Genomic DNA, 21812 nt, shown 5'->3' with positions numbered 1-21812 from the left:
GTACACACTTAAACCAATTTGTAGTTTAAATACTTTAAGTAAAATACTCAGAAAACATCAAGGTGATTAATCCAAATATTTAGATTCTTTTCAAATAAAAGGATGATAAAAGGTAATGGAGGAAAATATTTTAATGCCTGGTCAACTGGGATTTCTGTTCTGTTCTTGGTTTCTTCTGTATAGGACAAAGAGGAAACCGAAACATTTGTGTGTCATCTTTATAAGGTATGTTGGGTTTAGATGCTCTAAGTGTTTTGTAGAAATTTGTTTTAATATGTGTATTTTATAGTCTTTATGGTTATGTGTTCTTAGCCATGTTGTGACCTGCTTCGAACCACAAGGAGAGGTGGGTAAGAAATGAAATTATTATTATTATTATTATTATTATTATTATTATTATTATTATTATTATTTTATTGACACAAAGACATAGTATGACACAACAAACGAGATGTATATGCTGGATTTCATATTACAAAATCACAAGTTGAACACTTCCCAAGTGTTTAGGACTGTGTGATGTATTTTCGGATGATGCATGCAGATCCCAGTAAGGTGGCCTTTTGCAGTTGATAGATAGTAATTTTGTCAATGTTTATTGTTTCCAAATGTCGGCTGAGATCTTTTGGCACGGCACCCAGTGTGCCGATTACCACCAGGACCACCTGTACTGGTTTATGCCAGAGCCTTTGCAGTTCGATCTTGAGGTCCTGATATCGGCTGAGTTTTTCCTGTTGTTTTTCATCAGGAAAAGTAAGGTAAGGCGACATCAAAAATCCAAACTTTTTTGTGTTCCACAACCGTGAGGTCTGGTGTGTTGTGTTCCAAAACTTTGTCAGTCTGGATTCAGAAGTCCCACAGTATTTTTGCATGTTCATTTTCCATTACCTTTGCAGGTTTGTGATCCCACCAGTTCTTTACTGCTGGCAGGTGGTACTTGTGGCATATTATTATGCTTTAACTGGTGAAAGGTGAAAGTTTAGCTCATCCTGGAAGAGCCTATGGGATGCACAACCTCCTCTACTCTCTCTACCATACTGCTGTTTCTAAAGGTAAAGGTAAAGGTTTTCCCCTGATGTTAAGTCCAGTCATGACCAACTCTGGGGGTTGGTGCTCATCTCCATTTCCAAGCCGAAGAGCCGGCGTTGTCCGCAGACACCTTACAAGGTCATGTGGCCGGCATGACTGCATGGACTGCTGTTTCTAGCCTCTTTGAATGTCTTTGAAATTTATGAGTCATCGTAAGTTGGCAGGTGACTTGAAGTCAGACACAGACACATCCCTAATGTATACATGCAGTGAGGTTGAAAATGTTATCGATTAAACAGAACAGTAAAATATACAGTAATAGGACATGGTCTCAAGTGCAGACTATTTAACTATCCCCCAAAAAGAATATAATTAAGTAACAAACTCCAGTCATAATTTCAGATTTCATTGTGACACTATACAGGAAAAGGGGTGCATTTAGTGGGCTTACATAACATATTATATATAGTTACAGCTCAAGTCAAGAAATGTCTAGTGATTAACTATTATGTGATTGTTCAATTAATCTACTAATTAGATCTGCAACAACAGAAAAAATAGAGAAACAAACAGATGGAACAAATAAATAAAGCCAACCAGGGATGAACTATTATATTCTTTCTGATATTTTTGGCATTTGATTCCCATAATTCTTCACCACTAGTATGCGAGCTAGAGGAGAGCTAAGACTTATAGGCCAAAAACTGAGTGTCACAGTTAACTACCCCTAATTTCTAAACACGTCATAGCAGATTTTTTTTTAAAAAAAACCTGTATTTCTCTTTCAGTGAAGAGATGGGGAAACTGTCACTTTGATGTGGTGCTTTCCAACTGTAATTTTTAGAAAAACTGTATCAATTATGTAGTTCAGGTTATCTGAAGGATCATGTTCTCCCATATAAGTCGGCCTGTTCCATAATCACAGTTCATTTGAGAAAAAATATTTTTAATGTGATAGTCATCCACTATATGCAGGTTAAGTAGAAAGTAAGTTTTATTTATTTTAGATTCAAAAACTTGGGGTATGGAACTTACAAGAGAAAAACTTGGGGTATGGAACTTACCAATAAAATTTCAATTGTACCAAGAATATACATGGCCCCGGCAAAAGTGGTGCCCAAATAAAAACAGAGTCCCACAGCTCCACCAAACTCTGGCCCTAATGATCTTGAAATCATGTAATACGAGCCACCAGCTGTGAAAAGAACATTGACAAACACACATTGGAATGATATAAAACACCCCAAACGTGTTCAAAACATATTGAAATTGCTTAATTAATTTAATCTTCTAATTATGTGAAACATGGTAGAAAACCAATGCTATTCATTTAAAAGAGTATAAATAAAAATATCATTAAAGAGTTTATGAACTGTTTAATGAAGGTTCAAAATATTCTAACATTGGTAGGTTTATTTTATCATAGCTAGGTGCATATATTCACAATACAGGCAAACATCTGACTGACAAATGACTTGCATTTAAGAATGCGGGTGATAAAATGGGAAGTGGGAGAAATCTACCCCCCAAAAGAGGAATTCATCCCTGAAAGAGTTATTATCATAGAGAAAATGTGTTTCCACTGAAGCTTTATCACCAATCCTTGTTTCCACAACGTCACATTTTTCAAAATCCAATTATCACAGGGACAGGAAGTTATCTGATATCTTCTGAACAGGGCCACAGACAGCAAAACAAACACCACAGGGGTGTTAGTCCTTTCCTATGCTATCCAAAGCGTTCTCTCCCTCTCCCTCTTTCTCTCTCTCTCTCTCTCTGGCTGGACTGCTTGAAATGTGCCTGTTTCAACTTACATACACAAAGGGACTGCTTGTAGTGTGATTGGGGATGACGTCTTCCATGTCCTCGGTTAGATAGCATGGCAGACATACTGGTTGGCATTTGGCTACTTGTAAGAAAACTCATTAAAGCTATTTTGAATGGTGACTCAACATGCAAGTAAATCCCATTGATTTCAAGGGTCTATTCTTGCTAAGACTAACATCAAACATTGTATGGTGCAGCATGCTAGAGTAACCTGAGAGGCCCAATTTTGTCCCACAATCAACAAATAATGGCTTTAAGGGCTACTGAGAACTTAGAACATCTACTCACAAAGGATGATCTGCAACATCAGGTCTGCATTCTTTTAATCAGTTTCGGTCAGTGGCCAATTAATTCTTTACAGCCCTAATAAGAAGTCTGTTCTGTGCTCTCCATGGCTCCTTAGTTTACATTTACACATTCCTCCTCTCAAGTCATGTCCACAACAGTTGACTGAGCAACACAAATGGTGGCTTGTGAAAGAATAAGATCTGCTGTAAATTTAATGCTTCCAATAAGTTAAACTTATTTTAATCATGGTTACAAGAGTGAGAGGACTGTCAAACTACGCATGTCCTCTTCCCCCACCTCACAAGAGCTTTCCTGTTTCCTTGGTGTAAAGTACAATTCTTAGCAAAAGAAGCAGCTCTGGTTAAACCAGAATTAAACTCTGGCTAAAGACTGCAGGAGCTGGTTGAACCATGAAAAGAGACAAAGGATACAGCACCTAATATTTTATCCTAGGTTCTGTTGTTTTGAGGAAATAAAATGCTGCTTGTTTTAGTTGCCCTAAGTTTTGTTTCTTGTTTTGCCTGTGTCACTGTATTTTATCTTATCTTACACTGTATTGATTTTAGACTTTGTGTATTTTTCTAGAAATTAGAGCTTAAATCTGGCATGTCTGCTGTAGTACTGTGTTAGATTGTCATTTTGTTGCCATGGAAAAGCTTTGATTGTCACTCCTGAGGAGGAATGACTTTCAAACTCCAAAACTTTTATTAAGGGTTCAGAGTTTATATAAATGTTCTGTTTGGCTACTGGGGGAGATGATTTCTTGATTTAAGAATCAAGAAATTTACCCTTTTTACCCTTTATTTTGACAGAACAATTGCGGTTTTACAGTAATGATATTTGTGTGTTCATAAGAATTAGACCAATGCCACAGTGATGAGAGACCTGGATGCAGTCTGAACATCTTTTGCCCTAGATAAATCCCATGCTTTAGAAATCGTATTTTACACTGGTGGGAATGTTTCATTCTACAGAAAAGGCTTTTATTTCCTTTAGTCAAGATTTAAAATCTGCCTCCAGGGAATTTATAAATACACAACTGTATGTACTTACACTAAGGAATCCCATTCCCTACCATACTTGCATTTGTATACATAAGACCATATATCCTAGGGGTTGGGTTTGTGCTGACTATCTCTCTTATTCTTCTTCTTTAATATAAGTATATGCATGAAGATTGTCACAGACCAATACTGTGCACCTGATAATACCCAAACTCTGCTAACATATGTAATACTTTTCACCTACAAGCAAACAATACCTGAAACACTGTCTTAGAAAAAGACAACTAAAAAAGCCAAGATAATCCACCAACAGCAATAGGTCTCCTGCTGTGCTCTTCTCTGGCTAATTGGCTAATCCAGATTATTTAAAAAAAGAAAGGAAAAAGGGATATATCAAGTGGTGCTAAGGAGGACATCAGCAAAAGTGTTGCAGTAATAGTAACTGCTGTGTTGATGTTTAAAAGTCATGGAAGATAGGGAAACACTGGAAGAAAGTCCAAAGGACAGTCAGGAGCAATCTTAGCATCTGGAAGATAGTTTTACGTTATAGCATTTATATACTTTAGCCTTATTCATTTATAAAAAGGCAAGATCACTATGCACAAATAACTATAGATGAAGAATGATCATCTGCAATGTTTCTGGGCCTTCAAACCGTAGGCAGGGCAAAAGATGTAGCTGCAGCTCACCTTTCAATGATGCAGGCTCACCTCTCGTCATAAGATATACCTTGCTATCTACACCCCTATTCCTACTTCACCATAGAGATGGTCTTTTCAGTATCATTAAAGGTAAAACAATAGAAGGAAAATTATTAATTACCTGGAACAACACCATTTGTTGCTATTGCACTCATTGATATTGCCGTTAACATAGTCTGCAAAAACAAGAAATATTGAAAAATGTTACCAGAACATTTTGAGTAAAAAGAAAAGAAAAACTACAAAAGTTTAAGTAACAGGATTGACAGAAGTAATGAAATCCAGTTCGACAAAGACCCCAATGCTTGCCCCTGTGTTCAGCAAGGCGCTACAAAAATAAAATATCATAGATATAGTCTCAGAACTTATAGGCACAAAATGATGGGAGATGCAGTTATTTATTCTTGTTCCATAATGTGTGTGTATTATTTATACATTCCCCTTGACAGAGAAAGGAACCAAGGTTTCATTTTTACTGGTGGTCACTGGACACAGACACACAGACATTTTCATCTAGCTAGAGTACAATTAGAGGATCCTTGGTGTGTAAAAACGTGAACATTCCTTACTCGTATGTTCTGTGCATCACTGTAATATTGTATGAAAAAGAAATTATTTTATTTATATATTTATACATCTAATTCTTCCTTTCAAAGTTTCAAACTGGTTAGCATTCAGTGTTCTAGTTCTACATGTCTGCAAATCACTCACTAAGGAGACATAAAAGAAACCAACAGCCCAATGTCTTAAAGTTCAAACAATGAGTGTTTCAGAGCAGGTTAAGTATCAGGCATACAAAAGGATGTGAACTAATTGGAGTATGTTAAATATCCTAAAGTCTGAGGTTTCTAGTAGTATTTTTAAATGGAAAGTAGCAAGAAAAAACCTCTGTTGAGGCATAAGCCTAAAGCAAGGTAAAAAGGTAAAGTTTTTGTAGTGTCTCAGAGACCCTCGAGTCATGACCCCGTCGCCATTATGGATCAGACCTAAGCAGATATGGGGTTTGTGCCGATTCCGCAAGATTCTGCTCTCTTCCAGATGTCCCCTGTTGACAGTTTTAGCCCACAGATAATTACAAAGGCCCTTGAGCCAGAGCCTGGTTCTCCAGAGAGCGCTCCTTTTGATCGAAGATTGTTTTGGGAAACATCTCGCTCGGAGAAGCAGAATAAGAGAAAAAGCGCTAGATTAGCGGAGAAAGCAAGCGTTAATTAAGCCAGTTCCCTTGAGAGTTTCCCGGGAGGGTTGCATCTGGCAAGTTGTTGACTCTAGTCCACTTTCCCTTGGGAAAGAGTGTTCAGACACCTGGCTTGAGGGGAGATTGTAGTCCCATAAAAGTTCTGGGCGCAGACTGACCTTTGTAGTGTCAACGTGTCAGTTGAGGAAATCACATCGACTCTAGTCTCTGCGGCGCGCTACTCTCGAGTAGACCGGGCATTGCATCTCGTCTCCCTGCCAAGCCTGGACAGCGATTCAGCTCTACCACGACTAACTTTGCCTTGCCTTGTATCCTAGCCTCGGAATTGAAACCTGGAACTCTTGACAGACCTTGCTATAATCCCCACTCAAACAGCCTAGAAGTTTGAGTGTGTTTCTGAAAGGATTATTGCTGGACTATATACTCTGCTTATTTTTGGTTGTCTCCTTTATTTCTTTAATAAAGATATTAGACTATTTATTGGCCTCCGTGTCTGGTTCCTAGTGCTCACGCTGCCCTGAGGCGTCACAGTTTTCCCCTGACGTTAAGTCCAGTCATGTCTGACTCTGGGGGTTGGTGCTCATCTCCATTTCTAAACCGAAGAGCCGGCATTGTCCGTAGACACCTCCAAGGTCATGTGGCCGGCATGACTGCATGGAGTGCCGTTACCTTCCCGCCGGAGCGGTACCTATTGATCTGCTCACATTGGCATGTTTTTGAACTGCTAGGTTGGCAGGAGCTGGAGCTAACAGCGGCCGCTCACGCCGCTCCCGGGGTTTGAACCTGGGACCTTTTGGTCTCCAGCTCAGTGCTTTAACACAGTTCGCCACCGGGCTCCTTAGGGTTAGCCTAAAGCAAACATTTGTGATAAGTCAGCAGAGAGGCAACTGTAGCGAAAGTCGTATTTTTAACAAGTATTCTGTCAAAGAATTGTTTAAGTAATGTTGAATGAGATATTGAAAGGTTGCACAAACTGATCAAATTAAAAAGAAGCATGATAATAAAAAAATACACTTAAGGGGATAGGTGGGGGTATTTTCAAGGATACCAACTCTATCAGTCAAAATTACTCCACAGGCACAGAACTCGTGTCTGTTGGCTCTGAACACTGGAAACAATATCTCACCTCATGAGCTGTTTGGAAATGATGTTGCTATTTAAAATGACAAAAGTTGGAAACAAACTAATGTGAGACTGTTCAAATGGGGCCAGGCCAATCAGCTGTTGGGTAAGACCCTATTTATCTTAATGACATTTGTGATCTCGTTGGGTAAATTACCTTTCCCTCTGAATTAGTCTCTCTTTTTTGTAGTTTTGGTATCACAAATAAAAGTGAAAATGAGAGGAAAATGAAAGATTTAATGATATAATGCCAGTTAAACAGCTTAATAAAGATTATGTATGCTAAGTGTTTCATACCAAGTAAATCCAGGGATGTTGTTAAGATCTTCCTTTAGCTTAATGAAGAATTAACTGGAACAATATTATATGTTCTAAATATTATGTATAGGAAGATGTCTTGTTGCCCTCTTCAAAGGCAGGAAATAAAATGTGTTTTGACGTTCAGTTTTCTGAACACTGAATGTGGGATCGTTGGACATAAATGAAGAATAAAATGTATTAAATCTATTTAAAAAAACAAAGGAAGATGACCACAGTAAGATTTGTTGACTAAAATGGTAATAATAGTATATAGATACATTTTGTACTATTATATACTTTACATTCAAGAGACTTTAGATAATTGACCTGTCAGTACTCTTTAATTAGAATAGAAATGTTTGTAGGCCTTGTTATTTAGCTATTTCATAACTACACACACACAAATACAGAAAGTTTGTGCAGTGTTTAAAGAAGAAGAAAAGACAATAATGTAACATAGTGAATTTTTACCTACACAATATTAATTTACTAATAAATGGAGTTGAATTTTTAGATTTATATGGCAATAGTTAAACATTGATAAAAGACATGTAAAGAAGTGGAAGAGAAGATAGGAAGCATATTGTATAGTATGGGGAGACACGACTACCAATTTTGACATTGGATGACAAGAGTCTTTTTTTTTGTTAAAAGGGATATATGGAACTCTCAAAACTTTAGACAATGTGTATAATAGCACTTGAGTTGAAGGTATAGGTTTAATAATTATAACAAATATAAGGTTTTCCTTCCCCCTCAATTCCTTTTCTCTGCTACAGTGACACTAAGCAGAGCTCCACAACCCTTATCCCCTTCTTTGTTCTCCATTTTTCTTTGTGTGATTTTTTAATGGAAAAAGTCTAAAGAAATTACCCCAAACATCCATATATATTTTATTTCCCAATCTGTTTAAAATAATGGTTCTGAACAAAGAATTCTAAATCTAAGGACTTTCAATCCAGCAGACTTAGTTGACGGATGTAGCTGACAATAATGATGTTGTTGCAGGAGGCAAGAGGTCAGGAGATCATGCTTTATGGCTGAAACATGCATTCTGGCAGGATGCTATTTGTCTCTGACTATGACATGGCAGTGAAGATAGGACATAGAAAGCTCAGATGATTTCTAAGAAGTTATCTGTGTGATAAAACAAGCAAAGAAACCTTCTTGGGAGCTGGAATATGGAGATAACATGGCCCCTTGGAACTCCTCCTTAATCAGTTAAGAAATCTCCAGCAGAGACGTGACCACATGGACAAGAGAGAAACACATTTTAATGCCCCTTCTGCTTGTAACGTGGCTCACTGGCGTTTTAGCATCACTGCTGCTGAGGATGGTACCTATGCCTGTCTTATACCAAAATTGCTATACCCCTCAATTTTCTAATAAAGTTATTAGCAAAGTAGAATATTTCATACCTTAAAACACTAAATTATACTTACGCCAGAACAGCATATGAATACAATGATGAAAGATTCAAGTACTCCTGCTGTTCCCACAATCCAAGTCAGTCGCAGAAACAGGATAACACCTAAAATATTTTGTAGGCAGGGCAAGTATACGCCTATGAAAGTGCCCATACGTGGAGCCTAAAAACCAAGACAAAACATTAGAGTTGCTTCCAATTGGGTTTTTTTTTCTGAATCAAGTATCTATTTAGGCCAAATTACCTTGAATGAAACCTGTATTTTTTAATATGGAGTGAGAACAGTAACATTCATTGCCGGTCTGAGTCCCTCAATGAGGGAGAGAGGGTGGAATATAAAACAAAGTAAATAAATAAATTGATGGACATGCAACCACAGAAATACTCAGAAACTCTTACATTGCAATCCTTGATGATTTAGTGCAATGTGGCTTTCACCATGACCATGATCAGACAAGAAACAAAATTTGACAGAATTTGAGAGTAAGTTAAGTAAGCTAATTTTTGTAAAGCAGTGACTATTTCAGTCTTCCTCATATCTGATACCATCCAAAATGTGATGCACTACACTCCATCAACTTCAGCTAACATGATCACTGGCTATGTTAGTTTTGGATGGTGGCAACGTTTTAGACAAACTTCTGGAGAATGCCAGGTTTGGAGAAGCTGGTTTAGACATACATTCCACAACACTTCTCTCCATAGTCTCCATGATACAGATGGTCAAATCTTACAAAGCTTTAGAGCAAGAAACACACTGAGATGCTATTAGCCATGAACCTTGAGGTGCTAGTAAGCAGTATATATTTTCCCTTTCTCCCAGTTGCTTCCTTTATGCAAAACATCTTTGTCATGCTTTCTAGTACATTAAAACAAAGAAGACAAATAAGAAAAAGAAAAGTACACTGGAAGTTTGGATCCCAAGCAGAAACAAAAAAACACTGGATATTATAAATGGTGACATTTATGTGATGATCCGCGGTCAGTATAATTCACAAATCAAGAATCCGCTGAGCTGGAAGGCCCACTATAAATTGTAGTTTGCAGCCAACCTTACCAAAAATTCTAAGTTGGAAAGAATGTTCAGCATTTTTACCTTAATTTCTTTGCGTTTGCTGTCATCATCTTCTTCATGTTCTACCACTCCCTGAGTTACATTGGTATAGTTTGCTAGCTTATTAAGAAGAGATGATACCATGGGGTTGCTATCCATTTCTTCCTGATGGTATTTTGGAAACAAAAAGAAAGAGACAAGGATATATTTAAAGCAAATATAATATATATAGGGGCCGGGCTGTGGCACAGGCTGGTAAGCAGCCTGCTGCAATAAATCACTCTGACCATGAGGTCATGAGTTCGAAGCTAGCCCGTGGCGGGGTGAGCACCCGTCAATTTTTTTAAAAAAACAGCCCCTGCTCGTTGACCTAGCAACCCAAATGATAGTTGCATCTATCAAGTAGGAAATAAGGTACCACTTATAAAGTGGGAAGGAAAGTTTAACTAATTTACGACGTTGGAATGAGAAAGTGCTGTCACAGTGGATGATGAAGCAGCTGCTCCCCCCTGTGGCCAGAATCAAACATCCCCTCAGGAGAAGGTTAAATTGCCTCTGCGTCTGTCTCTGTCTTTGTTCTATGTGTATATGGCATTGAATGTTTGCCTTATATGTATACAATGTGATCCGCCCTGAGTCCCCTTACATATAAATACTGTAAATAAATAAATAAATAAATATACAAACTGAATTATATAGTAACATTTATGTAGTAACATTTACTACAAAACCCAAGTCACTGTGGGGAAAAGTCAATCTCAAGCAGGCCTGCACATCTTGACCCTTGGAAAGGACCAATATAAAAATAAGTTCTGCGGGCCATTCTCCCTCCCTCCCTGCCTGCCTGCCTGCCCAGAAAAACAGGCAGAAAGACAGCCAATTGGCAATGGGGAAGTCCCTATGGGAATGACATGAATCTGGTGAAGGGCTGTTTACATGCCTGCCTGACCAGGAAGACAGGTACATGAAGGACGGACTGGCAAAGGGGAAGCCCAGTCCTGCCTATGGGCCTCAAAGAAGTCTTTTGTGGGTGTGATGACCCATGGGCCTTGTAGTCCTGCTCAGGACATTGTAATTCCTGATGAAGATGAAAACTTGGGTTTTTTACCTTCCCAGTCTGAACTGGATTCCTCTCAGCCAGATCTTTCCCAGGCAGATCTGGGAACCTTGCACCTGCAAGAAAGTTGTCTCCCTGAAGTATGTCAAACAAGCCCAGAGCCTACTTCTCCCGTATTCTTGCGCCGGGAGTTTTGTAAACAACAGAGAAGTTTGGATTCAGCTTCGCGCAGGAGTGCGAGGATTGCAGCTAAGAATGTGGCCAATTAAGACTGCTTCTCGTGAGAATCTTTGGGGAGTCTCACATCTGGTCTCAGAGTTAGCTTTCGGTTCTGATTCCCAGAGAACTGCTTCGGCGGGAAAGCTAGACTCTATTTAGGTGTTTTACCCGCGTAGTAACTTCGCGGAGTCAATTCGTCAGCCTACGGAGCGAGTTGTGTCTGGACAGCGCGCTCCGGTTCAAGCCTCGCTCCTGCTCAAGCCTTGCCTTGCTATCCAGCCTTCGCCTTGCTTCCCAGCCTTTGTTTATCTACGGACTTTGCCTTGTTTCCCAGGATCAATCCTTGCCTTGTTCCACGGATTTATCAAGTTATTCCACGGACCTTGTTCTTGTTCTTAGTTACCTTGTTCCACGTTCAAGCCTTGTTTCAAGTATCAAGTTATTTCCTAGCCTCGCTCAAGTTTCATGGACTAAAGGACCTTGTCATCTCCCCTCACTTTGCTTGGCAAAGTGAGTGTTTCGGTTATTGGATTACAACTTTGGACCTTAATATTTCTTATTGGACATTGTTTTTTTGGACTAATTCTGACCTTTCCTGAAAGGTCTAATTCTGGACTATTTTCTACACTTGTTTTTATTAACTTTATATATTCCTACAATAAAGTTATTAGATAGATTCTGGCCTCTGTGTATGGTTATTGGTGCTCTGCAGCCTGGGTCGTGACAGTTTGACTCCGCCAACCCTAAGCACCAATTAACCTCGGCCAGAATGTCTACCGGAGTCGTACCTGGGCCGAGCGGCCAGCCGATTACCTACACCATCGACAAGGAAGAGGTGGACCGAATCCGTGATAAGCTCAATGCACAGGATGGAGAAATAAGGGGTTTGAAGGAACGCGGAGTTCGTCTTCCGGCCATGGCGTTGCCAACCAAGTTTACTGGAGAAGCTTCTAAGGTTCATGTCTTCCGTCGCCAATGTCAAGCTTATCTGGAGGCCCGTGCTGCCGAGTTTCCCCAAGAAGACATCAAAGTGGCATGGGTTTACAGTCTTCTAGACGGGCCAGCGGCCAGCTGGGCGACGGCACTGTTCGACCAAGCCTCTCCACACCTAAGATCAGCGCAACACTTCTTGGACCACCTCAAGGAGACTTGGGGAATCGAGGACAATTTGGAGGCAGCCGGTCACAAACTCCGTCGCCTTTTCCAAGGAGACAGACCTATGTCTCAGTATATAGCCGAGTTCCGAGTGCTGGCCCACAACACCGGCTGGAACGATGTAGCCCTCAGGGGACAATTCCGGGAGGGTCTCAACATTGAAATGCTGGAAGAAATCTCCAAGGTGGATCCTCCCCAGACCCTCGAGGCACTCATTGATCAATGTTTACGGGCTGAAGTCATGATTGCCAACAGGAAACAGTGGGTTCGAGGCCAGGGCAGTAGAGCCGGGGCAAAACCCCCCGCTCCCGCCAGCGTTCAGCCACGTCCGGTGTGGAGACCCCCACCGCCAACCCCATACCCCAGAGGAGGCGAGGAGGTGCCGATGCAGTTGGGCAATGTGCGTCCCAGACTAGATGCCGCCGAGAAGGCCCGTCGTCAACGCTTAAACCTCTGCTGGTACTGCGGGAACGGGGGCCACTTCGCCAGAGAGTGCCCAGCCAAAGGGAAGCCTGCCGCCCGTCTTGCGGCGGCGTCCTCCACGGAGACGAAGGCGTCTGAGCCGACTGGCACACAGCCGGCGGGGGAAGCCAACGACCGGGTGTAGAGAGGCTCGCCAACCCGGTCAAAAAATCCATCCAAGAGCCGCCAACCGGGGTCCTGTTCCTTCTCGTGGTCACATTATGGTCAGCAAAAAGGGGACCCGTCATGATCCACGCCATGATAGACTCTGGAGCTACCAACAATTTCATCGATAGAGAGTATGCCGACTCTCTGGGATTACAATATCATGATTTCAAGAATGCCCGTGTGGTGCAAGCCATAGACGGCCGTCCCCTCAAGACGGGCCCCGTAAGTCAGTGGTCGGAACCCACCAGGATGTGGATAAGGGAACATATGGAAGAGATTTCCTTCTTTGTTACCGAGGTCCCCCATTTCCCTGTGATTTTGGGAATTCCATGGCTGACTCTCCACGACCCTAACATCTCCTGGTCCAACAGAGAACTGCAGTTTGCTTCACCGTACTGCCAAAACCATTGCCTCGTAGCCAAGGTATGCCATGCCACAGACACCGAGCCCATCATCACCTTGCCAAAGAAGTACTCCGAGTATTGGGATGTATTCAATGAGAAAGAAGCCGAAAAATTACCCCCACATAGACCTTATGACTGTGCCATTGACTTGGTGGAGGGGGCCCCGATCCCGCGAGGGCATCTCTACTCCCTGACTGAACCAGAGCAAGAAGCTCTCAGGGAATTCCTAGAGACAAACCTTCGCAAGGGATTCATCAGACCCTCTCAATCCCCAGCCGCCTCCCCAGTGATGTTTGTGAAGAAGAAGTCAGGGGAACTACGCTTGGTGGTGGACTACAGAGCATTGAACAATATCACCAAGCGGAACAGCTATCCCCTGCCTTTAATCTCGGATCTACTGGATCGGCTTCGAGGAGCCAAGGTTTACACCAAGCTGGATCTTCGGGGGGCTTACAACTTAGTTCGCATCAGGGAAGGGGACGAGTGGAAGACCGCCTTCCAGACCAAATTCGGATTATTTGAGTCCCGAGTTATGAATTTCGGTTTATGCGGAGCCCCCGCAACGTTCCAGCATTTTGTCAATGACATTTTTCAGGACTATCTAGACAGGTTCTTGATAATCTACCTGGACGATTTTTTGGTGTTTTCCAGATCACAATCAGAACATGAGAACCACGTCAAAATGGTGTTACAACGATTGCGGGATCATGGACTTTATGCCAAGCTGGAAAAATGCGCTTTTGATCTACAAGAGGTAGATTTCCTTGGTTACCGCATCTCGCCTCTAGGGCTTTCCATGGATCCAGCCAAAGTTTCAGCAGTATTGGAATGGCGGGCGCCAACTAACAAGAAAGAGGTGCAGCGTTTCTTGGGGTTCGCGAACTACTACCGCAAGTTCATTCCAGATTTTGCCCGCTGGTCCGACCCCATCACTAGCTGCATCCGTGGAAAGCAGCCTTTCCGCTGGACTGATCAAGCAGAGAAAGGGTTCCAGCAACTAAAGAAACTATTCACCTCCCAGCCAATTCTACAGCACCCAAATCCTGGAACCCCTTTTGTGGTGCAAGCGGACGCCTCTGATGTGGCAATTGGGGCTGTACTCTTACAACCGGTGGGAGATCACCTCCACCCCTGTGCCTTTTATTCTCGTCAACTAACCACACCAGAGAGGAATTACACCATTTGGGAAAAAGAACTACTGGCCATAAAGGCAGCCTTTGAAACTTGGAGACATTGGCTAGAAGGGGCCAAATTTCCCATTGAAGTCCACACTGATCATCGTAATCTAGAACATCTAAGAACTGCCCGCAAACTAAATCAGAGGCAGCAACGTTGGGCTTTATTCTTTGAACGTTTCAACTTCCAGATCCATTATGTGACCCCAGCCCAAACCAAGCAAGCAGACGCCCTGTCACGTAAACCGGAATACGCTGCAGGACGCAAGGAGACCTTTGAATCCCAACTGCTACAACCTGAGAACTTTGCCACGCTCACGGTGGGGAACACCAAATCCATTCCCATTGGTTCAACTTCCCCTACTCCAGGACCCATCTGTGCTCAAGAAATCAGGGCTAGTCAGCAAGCAGATGCCTGGGCGCAGGACCAACTTCGCCAAGGTCTGCATTTCCCCTTTTCGCTTAAAGATGGGCTGCTCTGCTATAGAAATCATGTTTATATCCCACCCGGACCGGGCAGGGAAAAAGCGCTTCGTCTGTGTCATGACTGCAAACCAGCAGGACACTTCGGACTATTTAAAACTATGCATTTGATCCTAAGGGATTTTTGGTGGCCCAAGATCCGCAAGGATGTGGAAAAATATGTCAACACCTGCCCAGTATGCCAGCGCTCCAAGATACGAAGGGAGAAGCCCTCAGGGCTTTTACACCCCCTTCCTACCCCATCTCGCCCATGGGAAATAATTTCCGCGGATTTCATCACTGACCTACCACCTTCCTGTGGATTCACCACGATCTTAGTGGTGGTGGACCTATTCACCAAGTTAGCCCATTTCATTCCCTGCGAAGGCCTCCCCACGGCCAAGGAAACTGCGGATCTATTTCTTCAACATGTTTTCAGACTACATGGATTGCCCAAGAGTTTAGTCACAGACCGTGGATCTCAATTCACCTCTCGTTTTTGGAAGGCACTACAAAAACTATTGGGCATAGACTCTCGCTTATCTTCAGCTCATCATCCCCAAACAGATGGGCAAACGGAGCGCACCAATGCCACTTTGGAGCAGTATCTTCGCTGTTATGTAAACTATCAACAGGACAATTGGGCTTCTCTGTTACCACTGTCTGAGTTTGCCTACAACAATGGAGTTCAAGCTTCTACAAAAGAAACGCCGTTCTTTGCAAACTACGGCTTCCATCCACGTTTCTTTCCCCCTGTCATTGAAACTTCAGAGGTTCCCGCAGCAGAGGATTGGCTGCAGGAACTCACAGCGGTGCAACAACTTTTGCTCCAGCAACTGGACCAAGCCAAGGAGGACTATAAACGCCACGCTGACAAACATCGCCAGCCGGGCCCTGAAATCAAGGTAGGAGATCGGGTTTTCCTGTCCACTCGCTTTCTGCCCTCCCACCGCCCTTGCCGGAAGTTAGATGCCCGTTTCATTGGTCCCTATCCAGTGGTGGCGCAATTAAACCCCGTGACTTTCAAACTCCAACTTCCGCGTTCAATGCGCATTCACCCAGTGTTTCACCGTTCCCTGCTCCTTCCGGCGGATGGTGTGCGACCTGATACAGACCAACCGGCCCCCCCTCCTGTTTTGATGAATGGGGAGGAGGAGTTCGAGGTTGAGGACATTTTGGATTCTCGCTTTCACCGCCGCCGCCTACAATATCTCATTGACTGGGTGGGTTTTGGCCCTGAGGAACGCTCTTGGGAAGACGCCTCCACAGTCCATGCTCCTGATCTAACCCGTCGCTTTCATCAGACCTATCCCACCAAACCGCGACCTCGCGCCTCGGGGAGAGGGCCCCAGTTTGGGAGGGGCCTTGAGGAGGGGGATAGTGTGATGACCCATGGGCCTTGTAGTCCTGCTCAGGACATTGTAATTCCTGATGAAGATGAAAACTTGGGTTTTTTACCTTCCCAGTCTGAACTGGATTCCTCTCAGCCAGATCTTTCCCAGGCAGATCTGGGAACCTTGCACCTGCAAGAAAGTTGTCTCCCTGAAGTATGTCAAACAAGCCCAGAGCCTACTTCTCCCGTATTCTTGCGCCGGGAGTTTTGTAAACAACAGAGAAGTTTGGATTCAGCTTCGCGCAGGAGTGCGAGGATTGCAGCTAAGAATGTGGCCAATTAAGACTGCTTCTCGTGAGAATCTTTGGGGAGTCTCACATCTGGTCTCAGAGTTAGCTTTCGGTTCTGATTCCCAGAGAACTGCTTCGGCGGGAAAGCTAGACTCTATTTAGGTGTTTTACCCGCGTAGTAACTTCGCGGAGTCAATTCGTCAGCCTACGGAGCGAGTTGTGTCTGGACAGCGCGCTCCGGTTCAAGCCTCGCTCCTGCTCAAGCCTTGCCTTGCTATCCAGCCTTCGCCTTGCTTCCCAGCCTTTGTTTATCTACGGACTTTGCCTTGTTTCCCAGGATCAATCCTTGCCTTGTTCCACGGATTTATCAAGTTATTCCACGGACCTTGTTCTTGTTCTTAGTTACCTTGTTCCACGTTCAAGCCTTGTTTCAAGTATCAAGTTATTTCCTAGCCTCGCTCAAGTTTCATGGACTAAAGGACCTTGTCATCTCCCCTCACTTTGCTTGGCAAAGTGAGTGTTTCGGTTATTGGATTACAACTTTGGACCTTAATATTTCTTATTGGACATTGTTTTTTTGGACTAATTCTGACCTTTCCTGAAAGGTCTAATTCTGGACTATTTTCTACACTTGTTTTTATTAACTTTATATATTCCTACAATAAAGTTATTAGATAGATTCTGGCCTCTGTGTATGGTTATTGGTGCTCTGCAGCCTGGGTCGTGACAGTGGGCCACATTCAGCCCATGGGCCACATATTGTGCAGGCCAAATCTAAAGTATGGTTTTAATTTTAACAGTAAAGGATACAACCCACCATCTTTTCAATAGTCAATACTACTAAAATCCTACATCCATTTTGCCAGAATTATTTCTATACACTAACATTTCCACACAATGAATTAGAAAATATTAAATTTTAATGTATGCTTAATTATTATTTTATCAGAGTACTGTATAATTGCTGAGATGGGATTTCCCACAATACCATAAATACTTGCAGGTTGGTGGATGGAAACATTCGCTTTTAAAAAAATGTTTAATACTATGAGCTGAATTACTGGACATGAGTTCATAAAGCTAAATAATCTACAACTTTATTATTCAGTCTGCTCAAACATATTTCTTTTTCTATAAATGCACTTAATTCACAACCGTTTCACAGAAAATAAGGTTGAATGGGCAAAATATTGGATACTACTCTTACACGTTAACTTTTAAACAAATAAAGTGTTTTAGAAAATGTATACTAATATTTGTAACAGGGATTTTGGTAATTAAATTGTGAAAATTACCTCAAAAAGAGCCATATTTTTGCCTTCATAGATGTTTTCCCCCTCCATGCTTGCATTGTTGATAAATGGACTACTTTCTCTTGGAATCCCATCACCGACTGAAAAGAGAAAACCACAGTTGTAAGCAGAGATATCATCCCAACATTTAAACATATTTACAAATACATCCATGAAGTCAAATGTGATACATCTATACTAGTTTTACTTTGGGAATCCTTTAAAAAGATGGAATTATGGACTCTGAGAAACATAGTATGCTTTGTTTTTACAAAAACATATTCATCAATAAACTTGTTTAAGTTTCTTTGCACAATATTCAAGTCTTGGTGCCAAAACAACCTGATAAAAGAAAAGGCCACGCAAACAACTAAGGATCTCATCACACTAGAGTTTGGTCCACTTTAGGAAGGGGCCTTTAAATAGGTCAGCCAGACAGGTCCTGAGCCTCACAAAACCACAAATCCCAGAATTCTGGAGGAGACAGAAATTGGATTTAAAGTGGATCCATGCTCTGGTGTGATGAGGCAGCTGGAACTACATTCATAAGGCATATTTCCTCATGAAAACCTGAAACCATCACAGCAGTATTGATTTCCACTGTTTCCTACTGGTTTCCAAGTTTGTTTTTCCACACTTGCCCTGTCTAAAATTACTATCATACAACCCTTATCACATTATATACAGCCACTTTCCACAAAAAAGCAGCTTGTTTGCATTCTATGTTGCAAAATAAATTCACAAAAATTAAAATGTACACAGCTCTTCACACAATGCAAGCCAATGATACAGACTATTTTATGATATGGCTTAGACAGAATATGTACGTACAAAACATTAAGAAATATGTACTTCCAATTCAAACTCTGCCTTTTTCAAAAACTCTCAAATCACTCTATCTCAATCGCAGGTGGTGTGATGAAGAAGCACAACCTTTCACTGATTAAACCTCAAAGTTCAGCACTGGAACAGGAAGATGTGCCAATCAAAGTGCCAATCATGCATTTTTAACTCTATTGCCTCTATGACCCTTGCTATGACCCTCTGTTTTTAAATGTTATTGATTTTAATGTTGATGTACTGTATTTTATATGTTGTGTGGCACCATTGTGTGCTATTTATAAGCTGCCTCGAATCCCTATGGGAGATAATGGTGGGGTATAAATAAAAGATTGTTGTTGTTGTTGTTAAAGGTAGTTTAATTGTGCTTTTCCTGCATGGCAGGGGGTTGTACTAGATGCCCTATGTGGTCTCTTCCAACTCTATTATTTTATGATTCTATGATTCTAAGTCTACAGCTCACTATCTCAAATTAAGCACAAGTGCAAGCCACTGTAGAACAAAACTAGTGCCTAATTTCAATATTCACAGTTCTAAACAAAATTGTTTTCTTTTATGAGTTTGAAACTAATATTGATAGGTCAACTTCAATAACATGTGTTTTTGGAAATATTGTTAGTTTATATTATGCTCTATGGCTCAGCTATGGCTCTGGAAAAAATTGAAAGTCTATGCCTAGTCATTGTTAATATCCTATGTATTGCTCACTTTTTCTCCTCTTCTTTCTTCCCACCCCCATTTTTTCTGTTTCTTTTCTCAATCTCTCCCCCCCCCCTCTCCACATGTATATGTACTTAGCTATTAATTAAAAGCCTTTCACAGTTCTCAGTGAAACTGCAAAGCCAAAACTTAACCCAAATCCTTTCTCACTCTCATGATAAACAACTTGTATTTTTCCTTCAAGTTCTGCTTACATTGCCTTCTATCTACTCAACATCACACTTAGGGAATAGAAAGCAAACTAATATGTCTACTTTTGTTATGTATTACAAAACAAGAGTGTCACATACAACTGAAACAAAGACCTTTCAACCATTTTTTCTTTCCAAAAATAGTACCAGAATTGCAGAATGATAGCTATTAACATAAAAGCCAGCCTAATTGCACACATTTCCAAACCACAAGGCAATAAAAAAAACTTTAATGTGTTTGCCCTGACATGTTCCATGAATGTTTCAAAAATGTCAACACAATGAAAACTTAACAACACAATAAAGCTACATATTTAAGTCATTAAAAGGACACAAGGCAAATCCTCTATTTTGGAGCAACTGTGTTAGATAATCCAGATGCTGACAAGCAGAATGTTTTTAGAATGATGAACATTTCTTCTTTTCATAATTTATGGATGTTTCCTAAAGTCAGAGAGAGGGAACTGCTTAATACTAAAAGTAATATTGGCAACACATCTATACAGTGTTCCCTCACTTATCGCTGGGGTTACGTTCCAGCACCACCCGCAATAAGTGAAAATCCGCGAAGTAGGGACACTATATTTATTTTAATATTGATACATTATTTTAGTAGTTATACACTATTTTAAGTCTTTATCAACCAATCGTGTGTTGATAAATCGCCTCCTTCTCCTCCCGTTGCTGCTTGGGCTCCTTTTCTCTTCCTTTGGCTTCTCCTTCCTCCCTTCCTTAGGCTGTAAATTGTAATTTTTAATGATTTATAATAGAGTTTATTGAAAAACTGCGAAACAGCGAATCCGCGAAAAGTGAACCACGAAGTAGTGAGGGAACACTGTAATGAGAAGCACACAGCAATTTCAAATATCTCATCTCGGTGTAATTAATACCAACAGAAGCCAAACTATACTTCATGGACATTTTGCACTGTTAAGTATGAAAATATTAATTTCCTTGCACATTTATTGAACTTCTATTGCAGTTATCCACAGCAAGGCAATCTGAGAGCAACATTCAAAACTGAATCTAAATAAGCAATTTTAAAGGCAACAAAATAACAGTGTGTGTATGTAGAAGTTAGAGATCCTGATTAAGGAGCAAAATGCCAATACCTTGGGAAAACAAACTAAAGGTTTTATCATAGCAAATCCATTCTAAGAAAAGAAAGTTATTCGGAGTGCTGATTTAACCTAGCTTCATTCTTGGGAAGAACTGAAAGAGAACTGCTGGGAATGGAAGAAGTGGAAAAACATCCCTAAGACTATCAGTTTACATCACAGAAGGATCAGGATCAGTGGACTAGAAGGGAGGACACTTTGGGTCCAACAATTTAAGTCAAAGCTTTTCAAACTATGTCTTGTGACATGCATTAGTTATATCACCTGCAGTGTGTAGGTGTGACAAAAATCTTGGAAATGTATTTACAAATCATGTATTTGAAAATTTATAAATGAAAGGTTTTCATGAGATATGTTGTATCCTCATACATTTTGTTATTACAATTTATGTATGTGTCTGTATCTCTTATAAGGGACTAATTTAACCTCTGGTTTGCCAGTGAACCGAATTACTGTGTCACAAAATAATGCATGTCTAAAAAGTGTGTTTCATGAACATGAAATGGATGGAAAGCTCTGATCTAATTCTATTACTAATTCTTGACTCATCAATGCTAGCCATTGTTACATTTATAACACAAAACACACCATAGAGCTTAAAATATAAACAAGGCTAGAAAAAACTGAGCATCCCTTATTCAGAATCCAGAAATTTAAAACCCTCCAAAATCCAAAACTCTCTACATGGGTGCCTGATATAGTAACACTTTTGCTTTCTGGTGATACACAGATTTTGTTTCATGCACAAAATTACTAATATTATTGTACCTAAAATTACTTTCAAACTACGTTTATAAGATATATATATATATGACATAATTTATAAGACATAAATTAAATTTGTGTTTACACGGGTTCCATCTCCAAGATATCCCATGGTATATATGCAAATGTTTCAAAATCCAAAGTCAGAACACTTCTGGTCCCAATCACTTCAGATAATGGATTCACAAAACACCAGCTAAGTCTGTTATTCAGTT

At 41.0% G+C, this 21812-nt stretch overlaps 1 protein-coding gene across 5 annotated transcripts in view; it reads right to left on the bottom strand.

Moving 5' to 3' along the window:
• Positions 1-21812, bottom strand: part of slc12a7 (solute carrier family 12 member 7) — a 154785-nt gene that overhangs the window by 57269 nt on the left and 75704 nt on the right. For all 5 annotated transcript variants that reach the window (XM_008108883.3, XM_062980827.1, XM_062980829.1 and 2 more), the window contains exons 2-6: positions 17967-18064; positions 9989-10111; positions 8909-9055; positions 4971-5025; positions 2094-2224 (exon numbers count right to left, since the gene is read on the bottom strand). In XM_008108883.3, the coding sequence (XP_008107090.2) occupies positions 2094-2224; positions 4971-5025; positions 8909-9055; positions 9989-10111; positions 17967-18064 (554 nt within the window). The remainder of the gene's footprint in view (positions 1-2093; positions 2225-4970; positions 5026-8908; positions 9056-9988; positions 10112-17966; positions 18065-21812) is intronic.

This window comes from Anolis carolinensis, chromosome 4, assembly GCF_035594765.1.
Source record: "Anolis carolinensis isolate JA03-04 chromosome 4, rAnoCar3.1.pri, whole genome shotgun sequence".
In the NCBI taxonomy this organism is placed as follows: Eukaryota; Metazoa; Chordata; class Lepidosauria; order Squamata; family Dactyloidae; genus Anolis; species Anolis carolinensis.
Note: the sequence above shows the minus strand (reverse complement) of the source record. Positions and strands in the feature narration are given on the sequence as shown.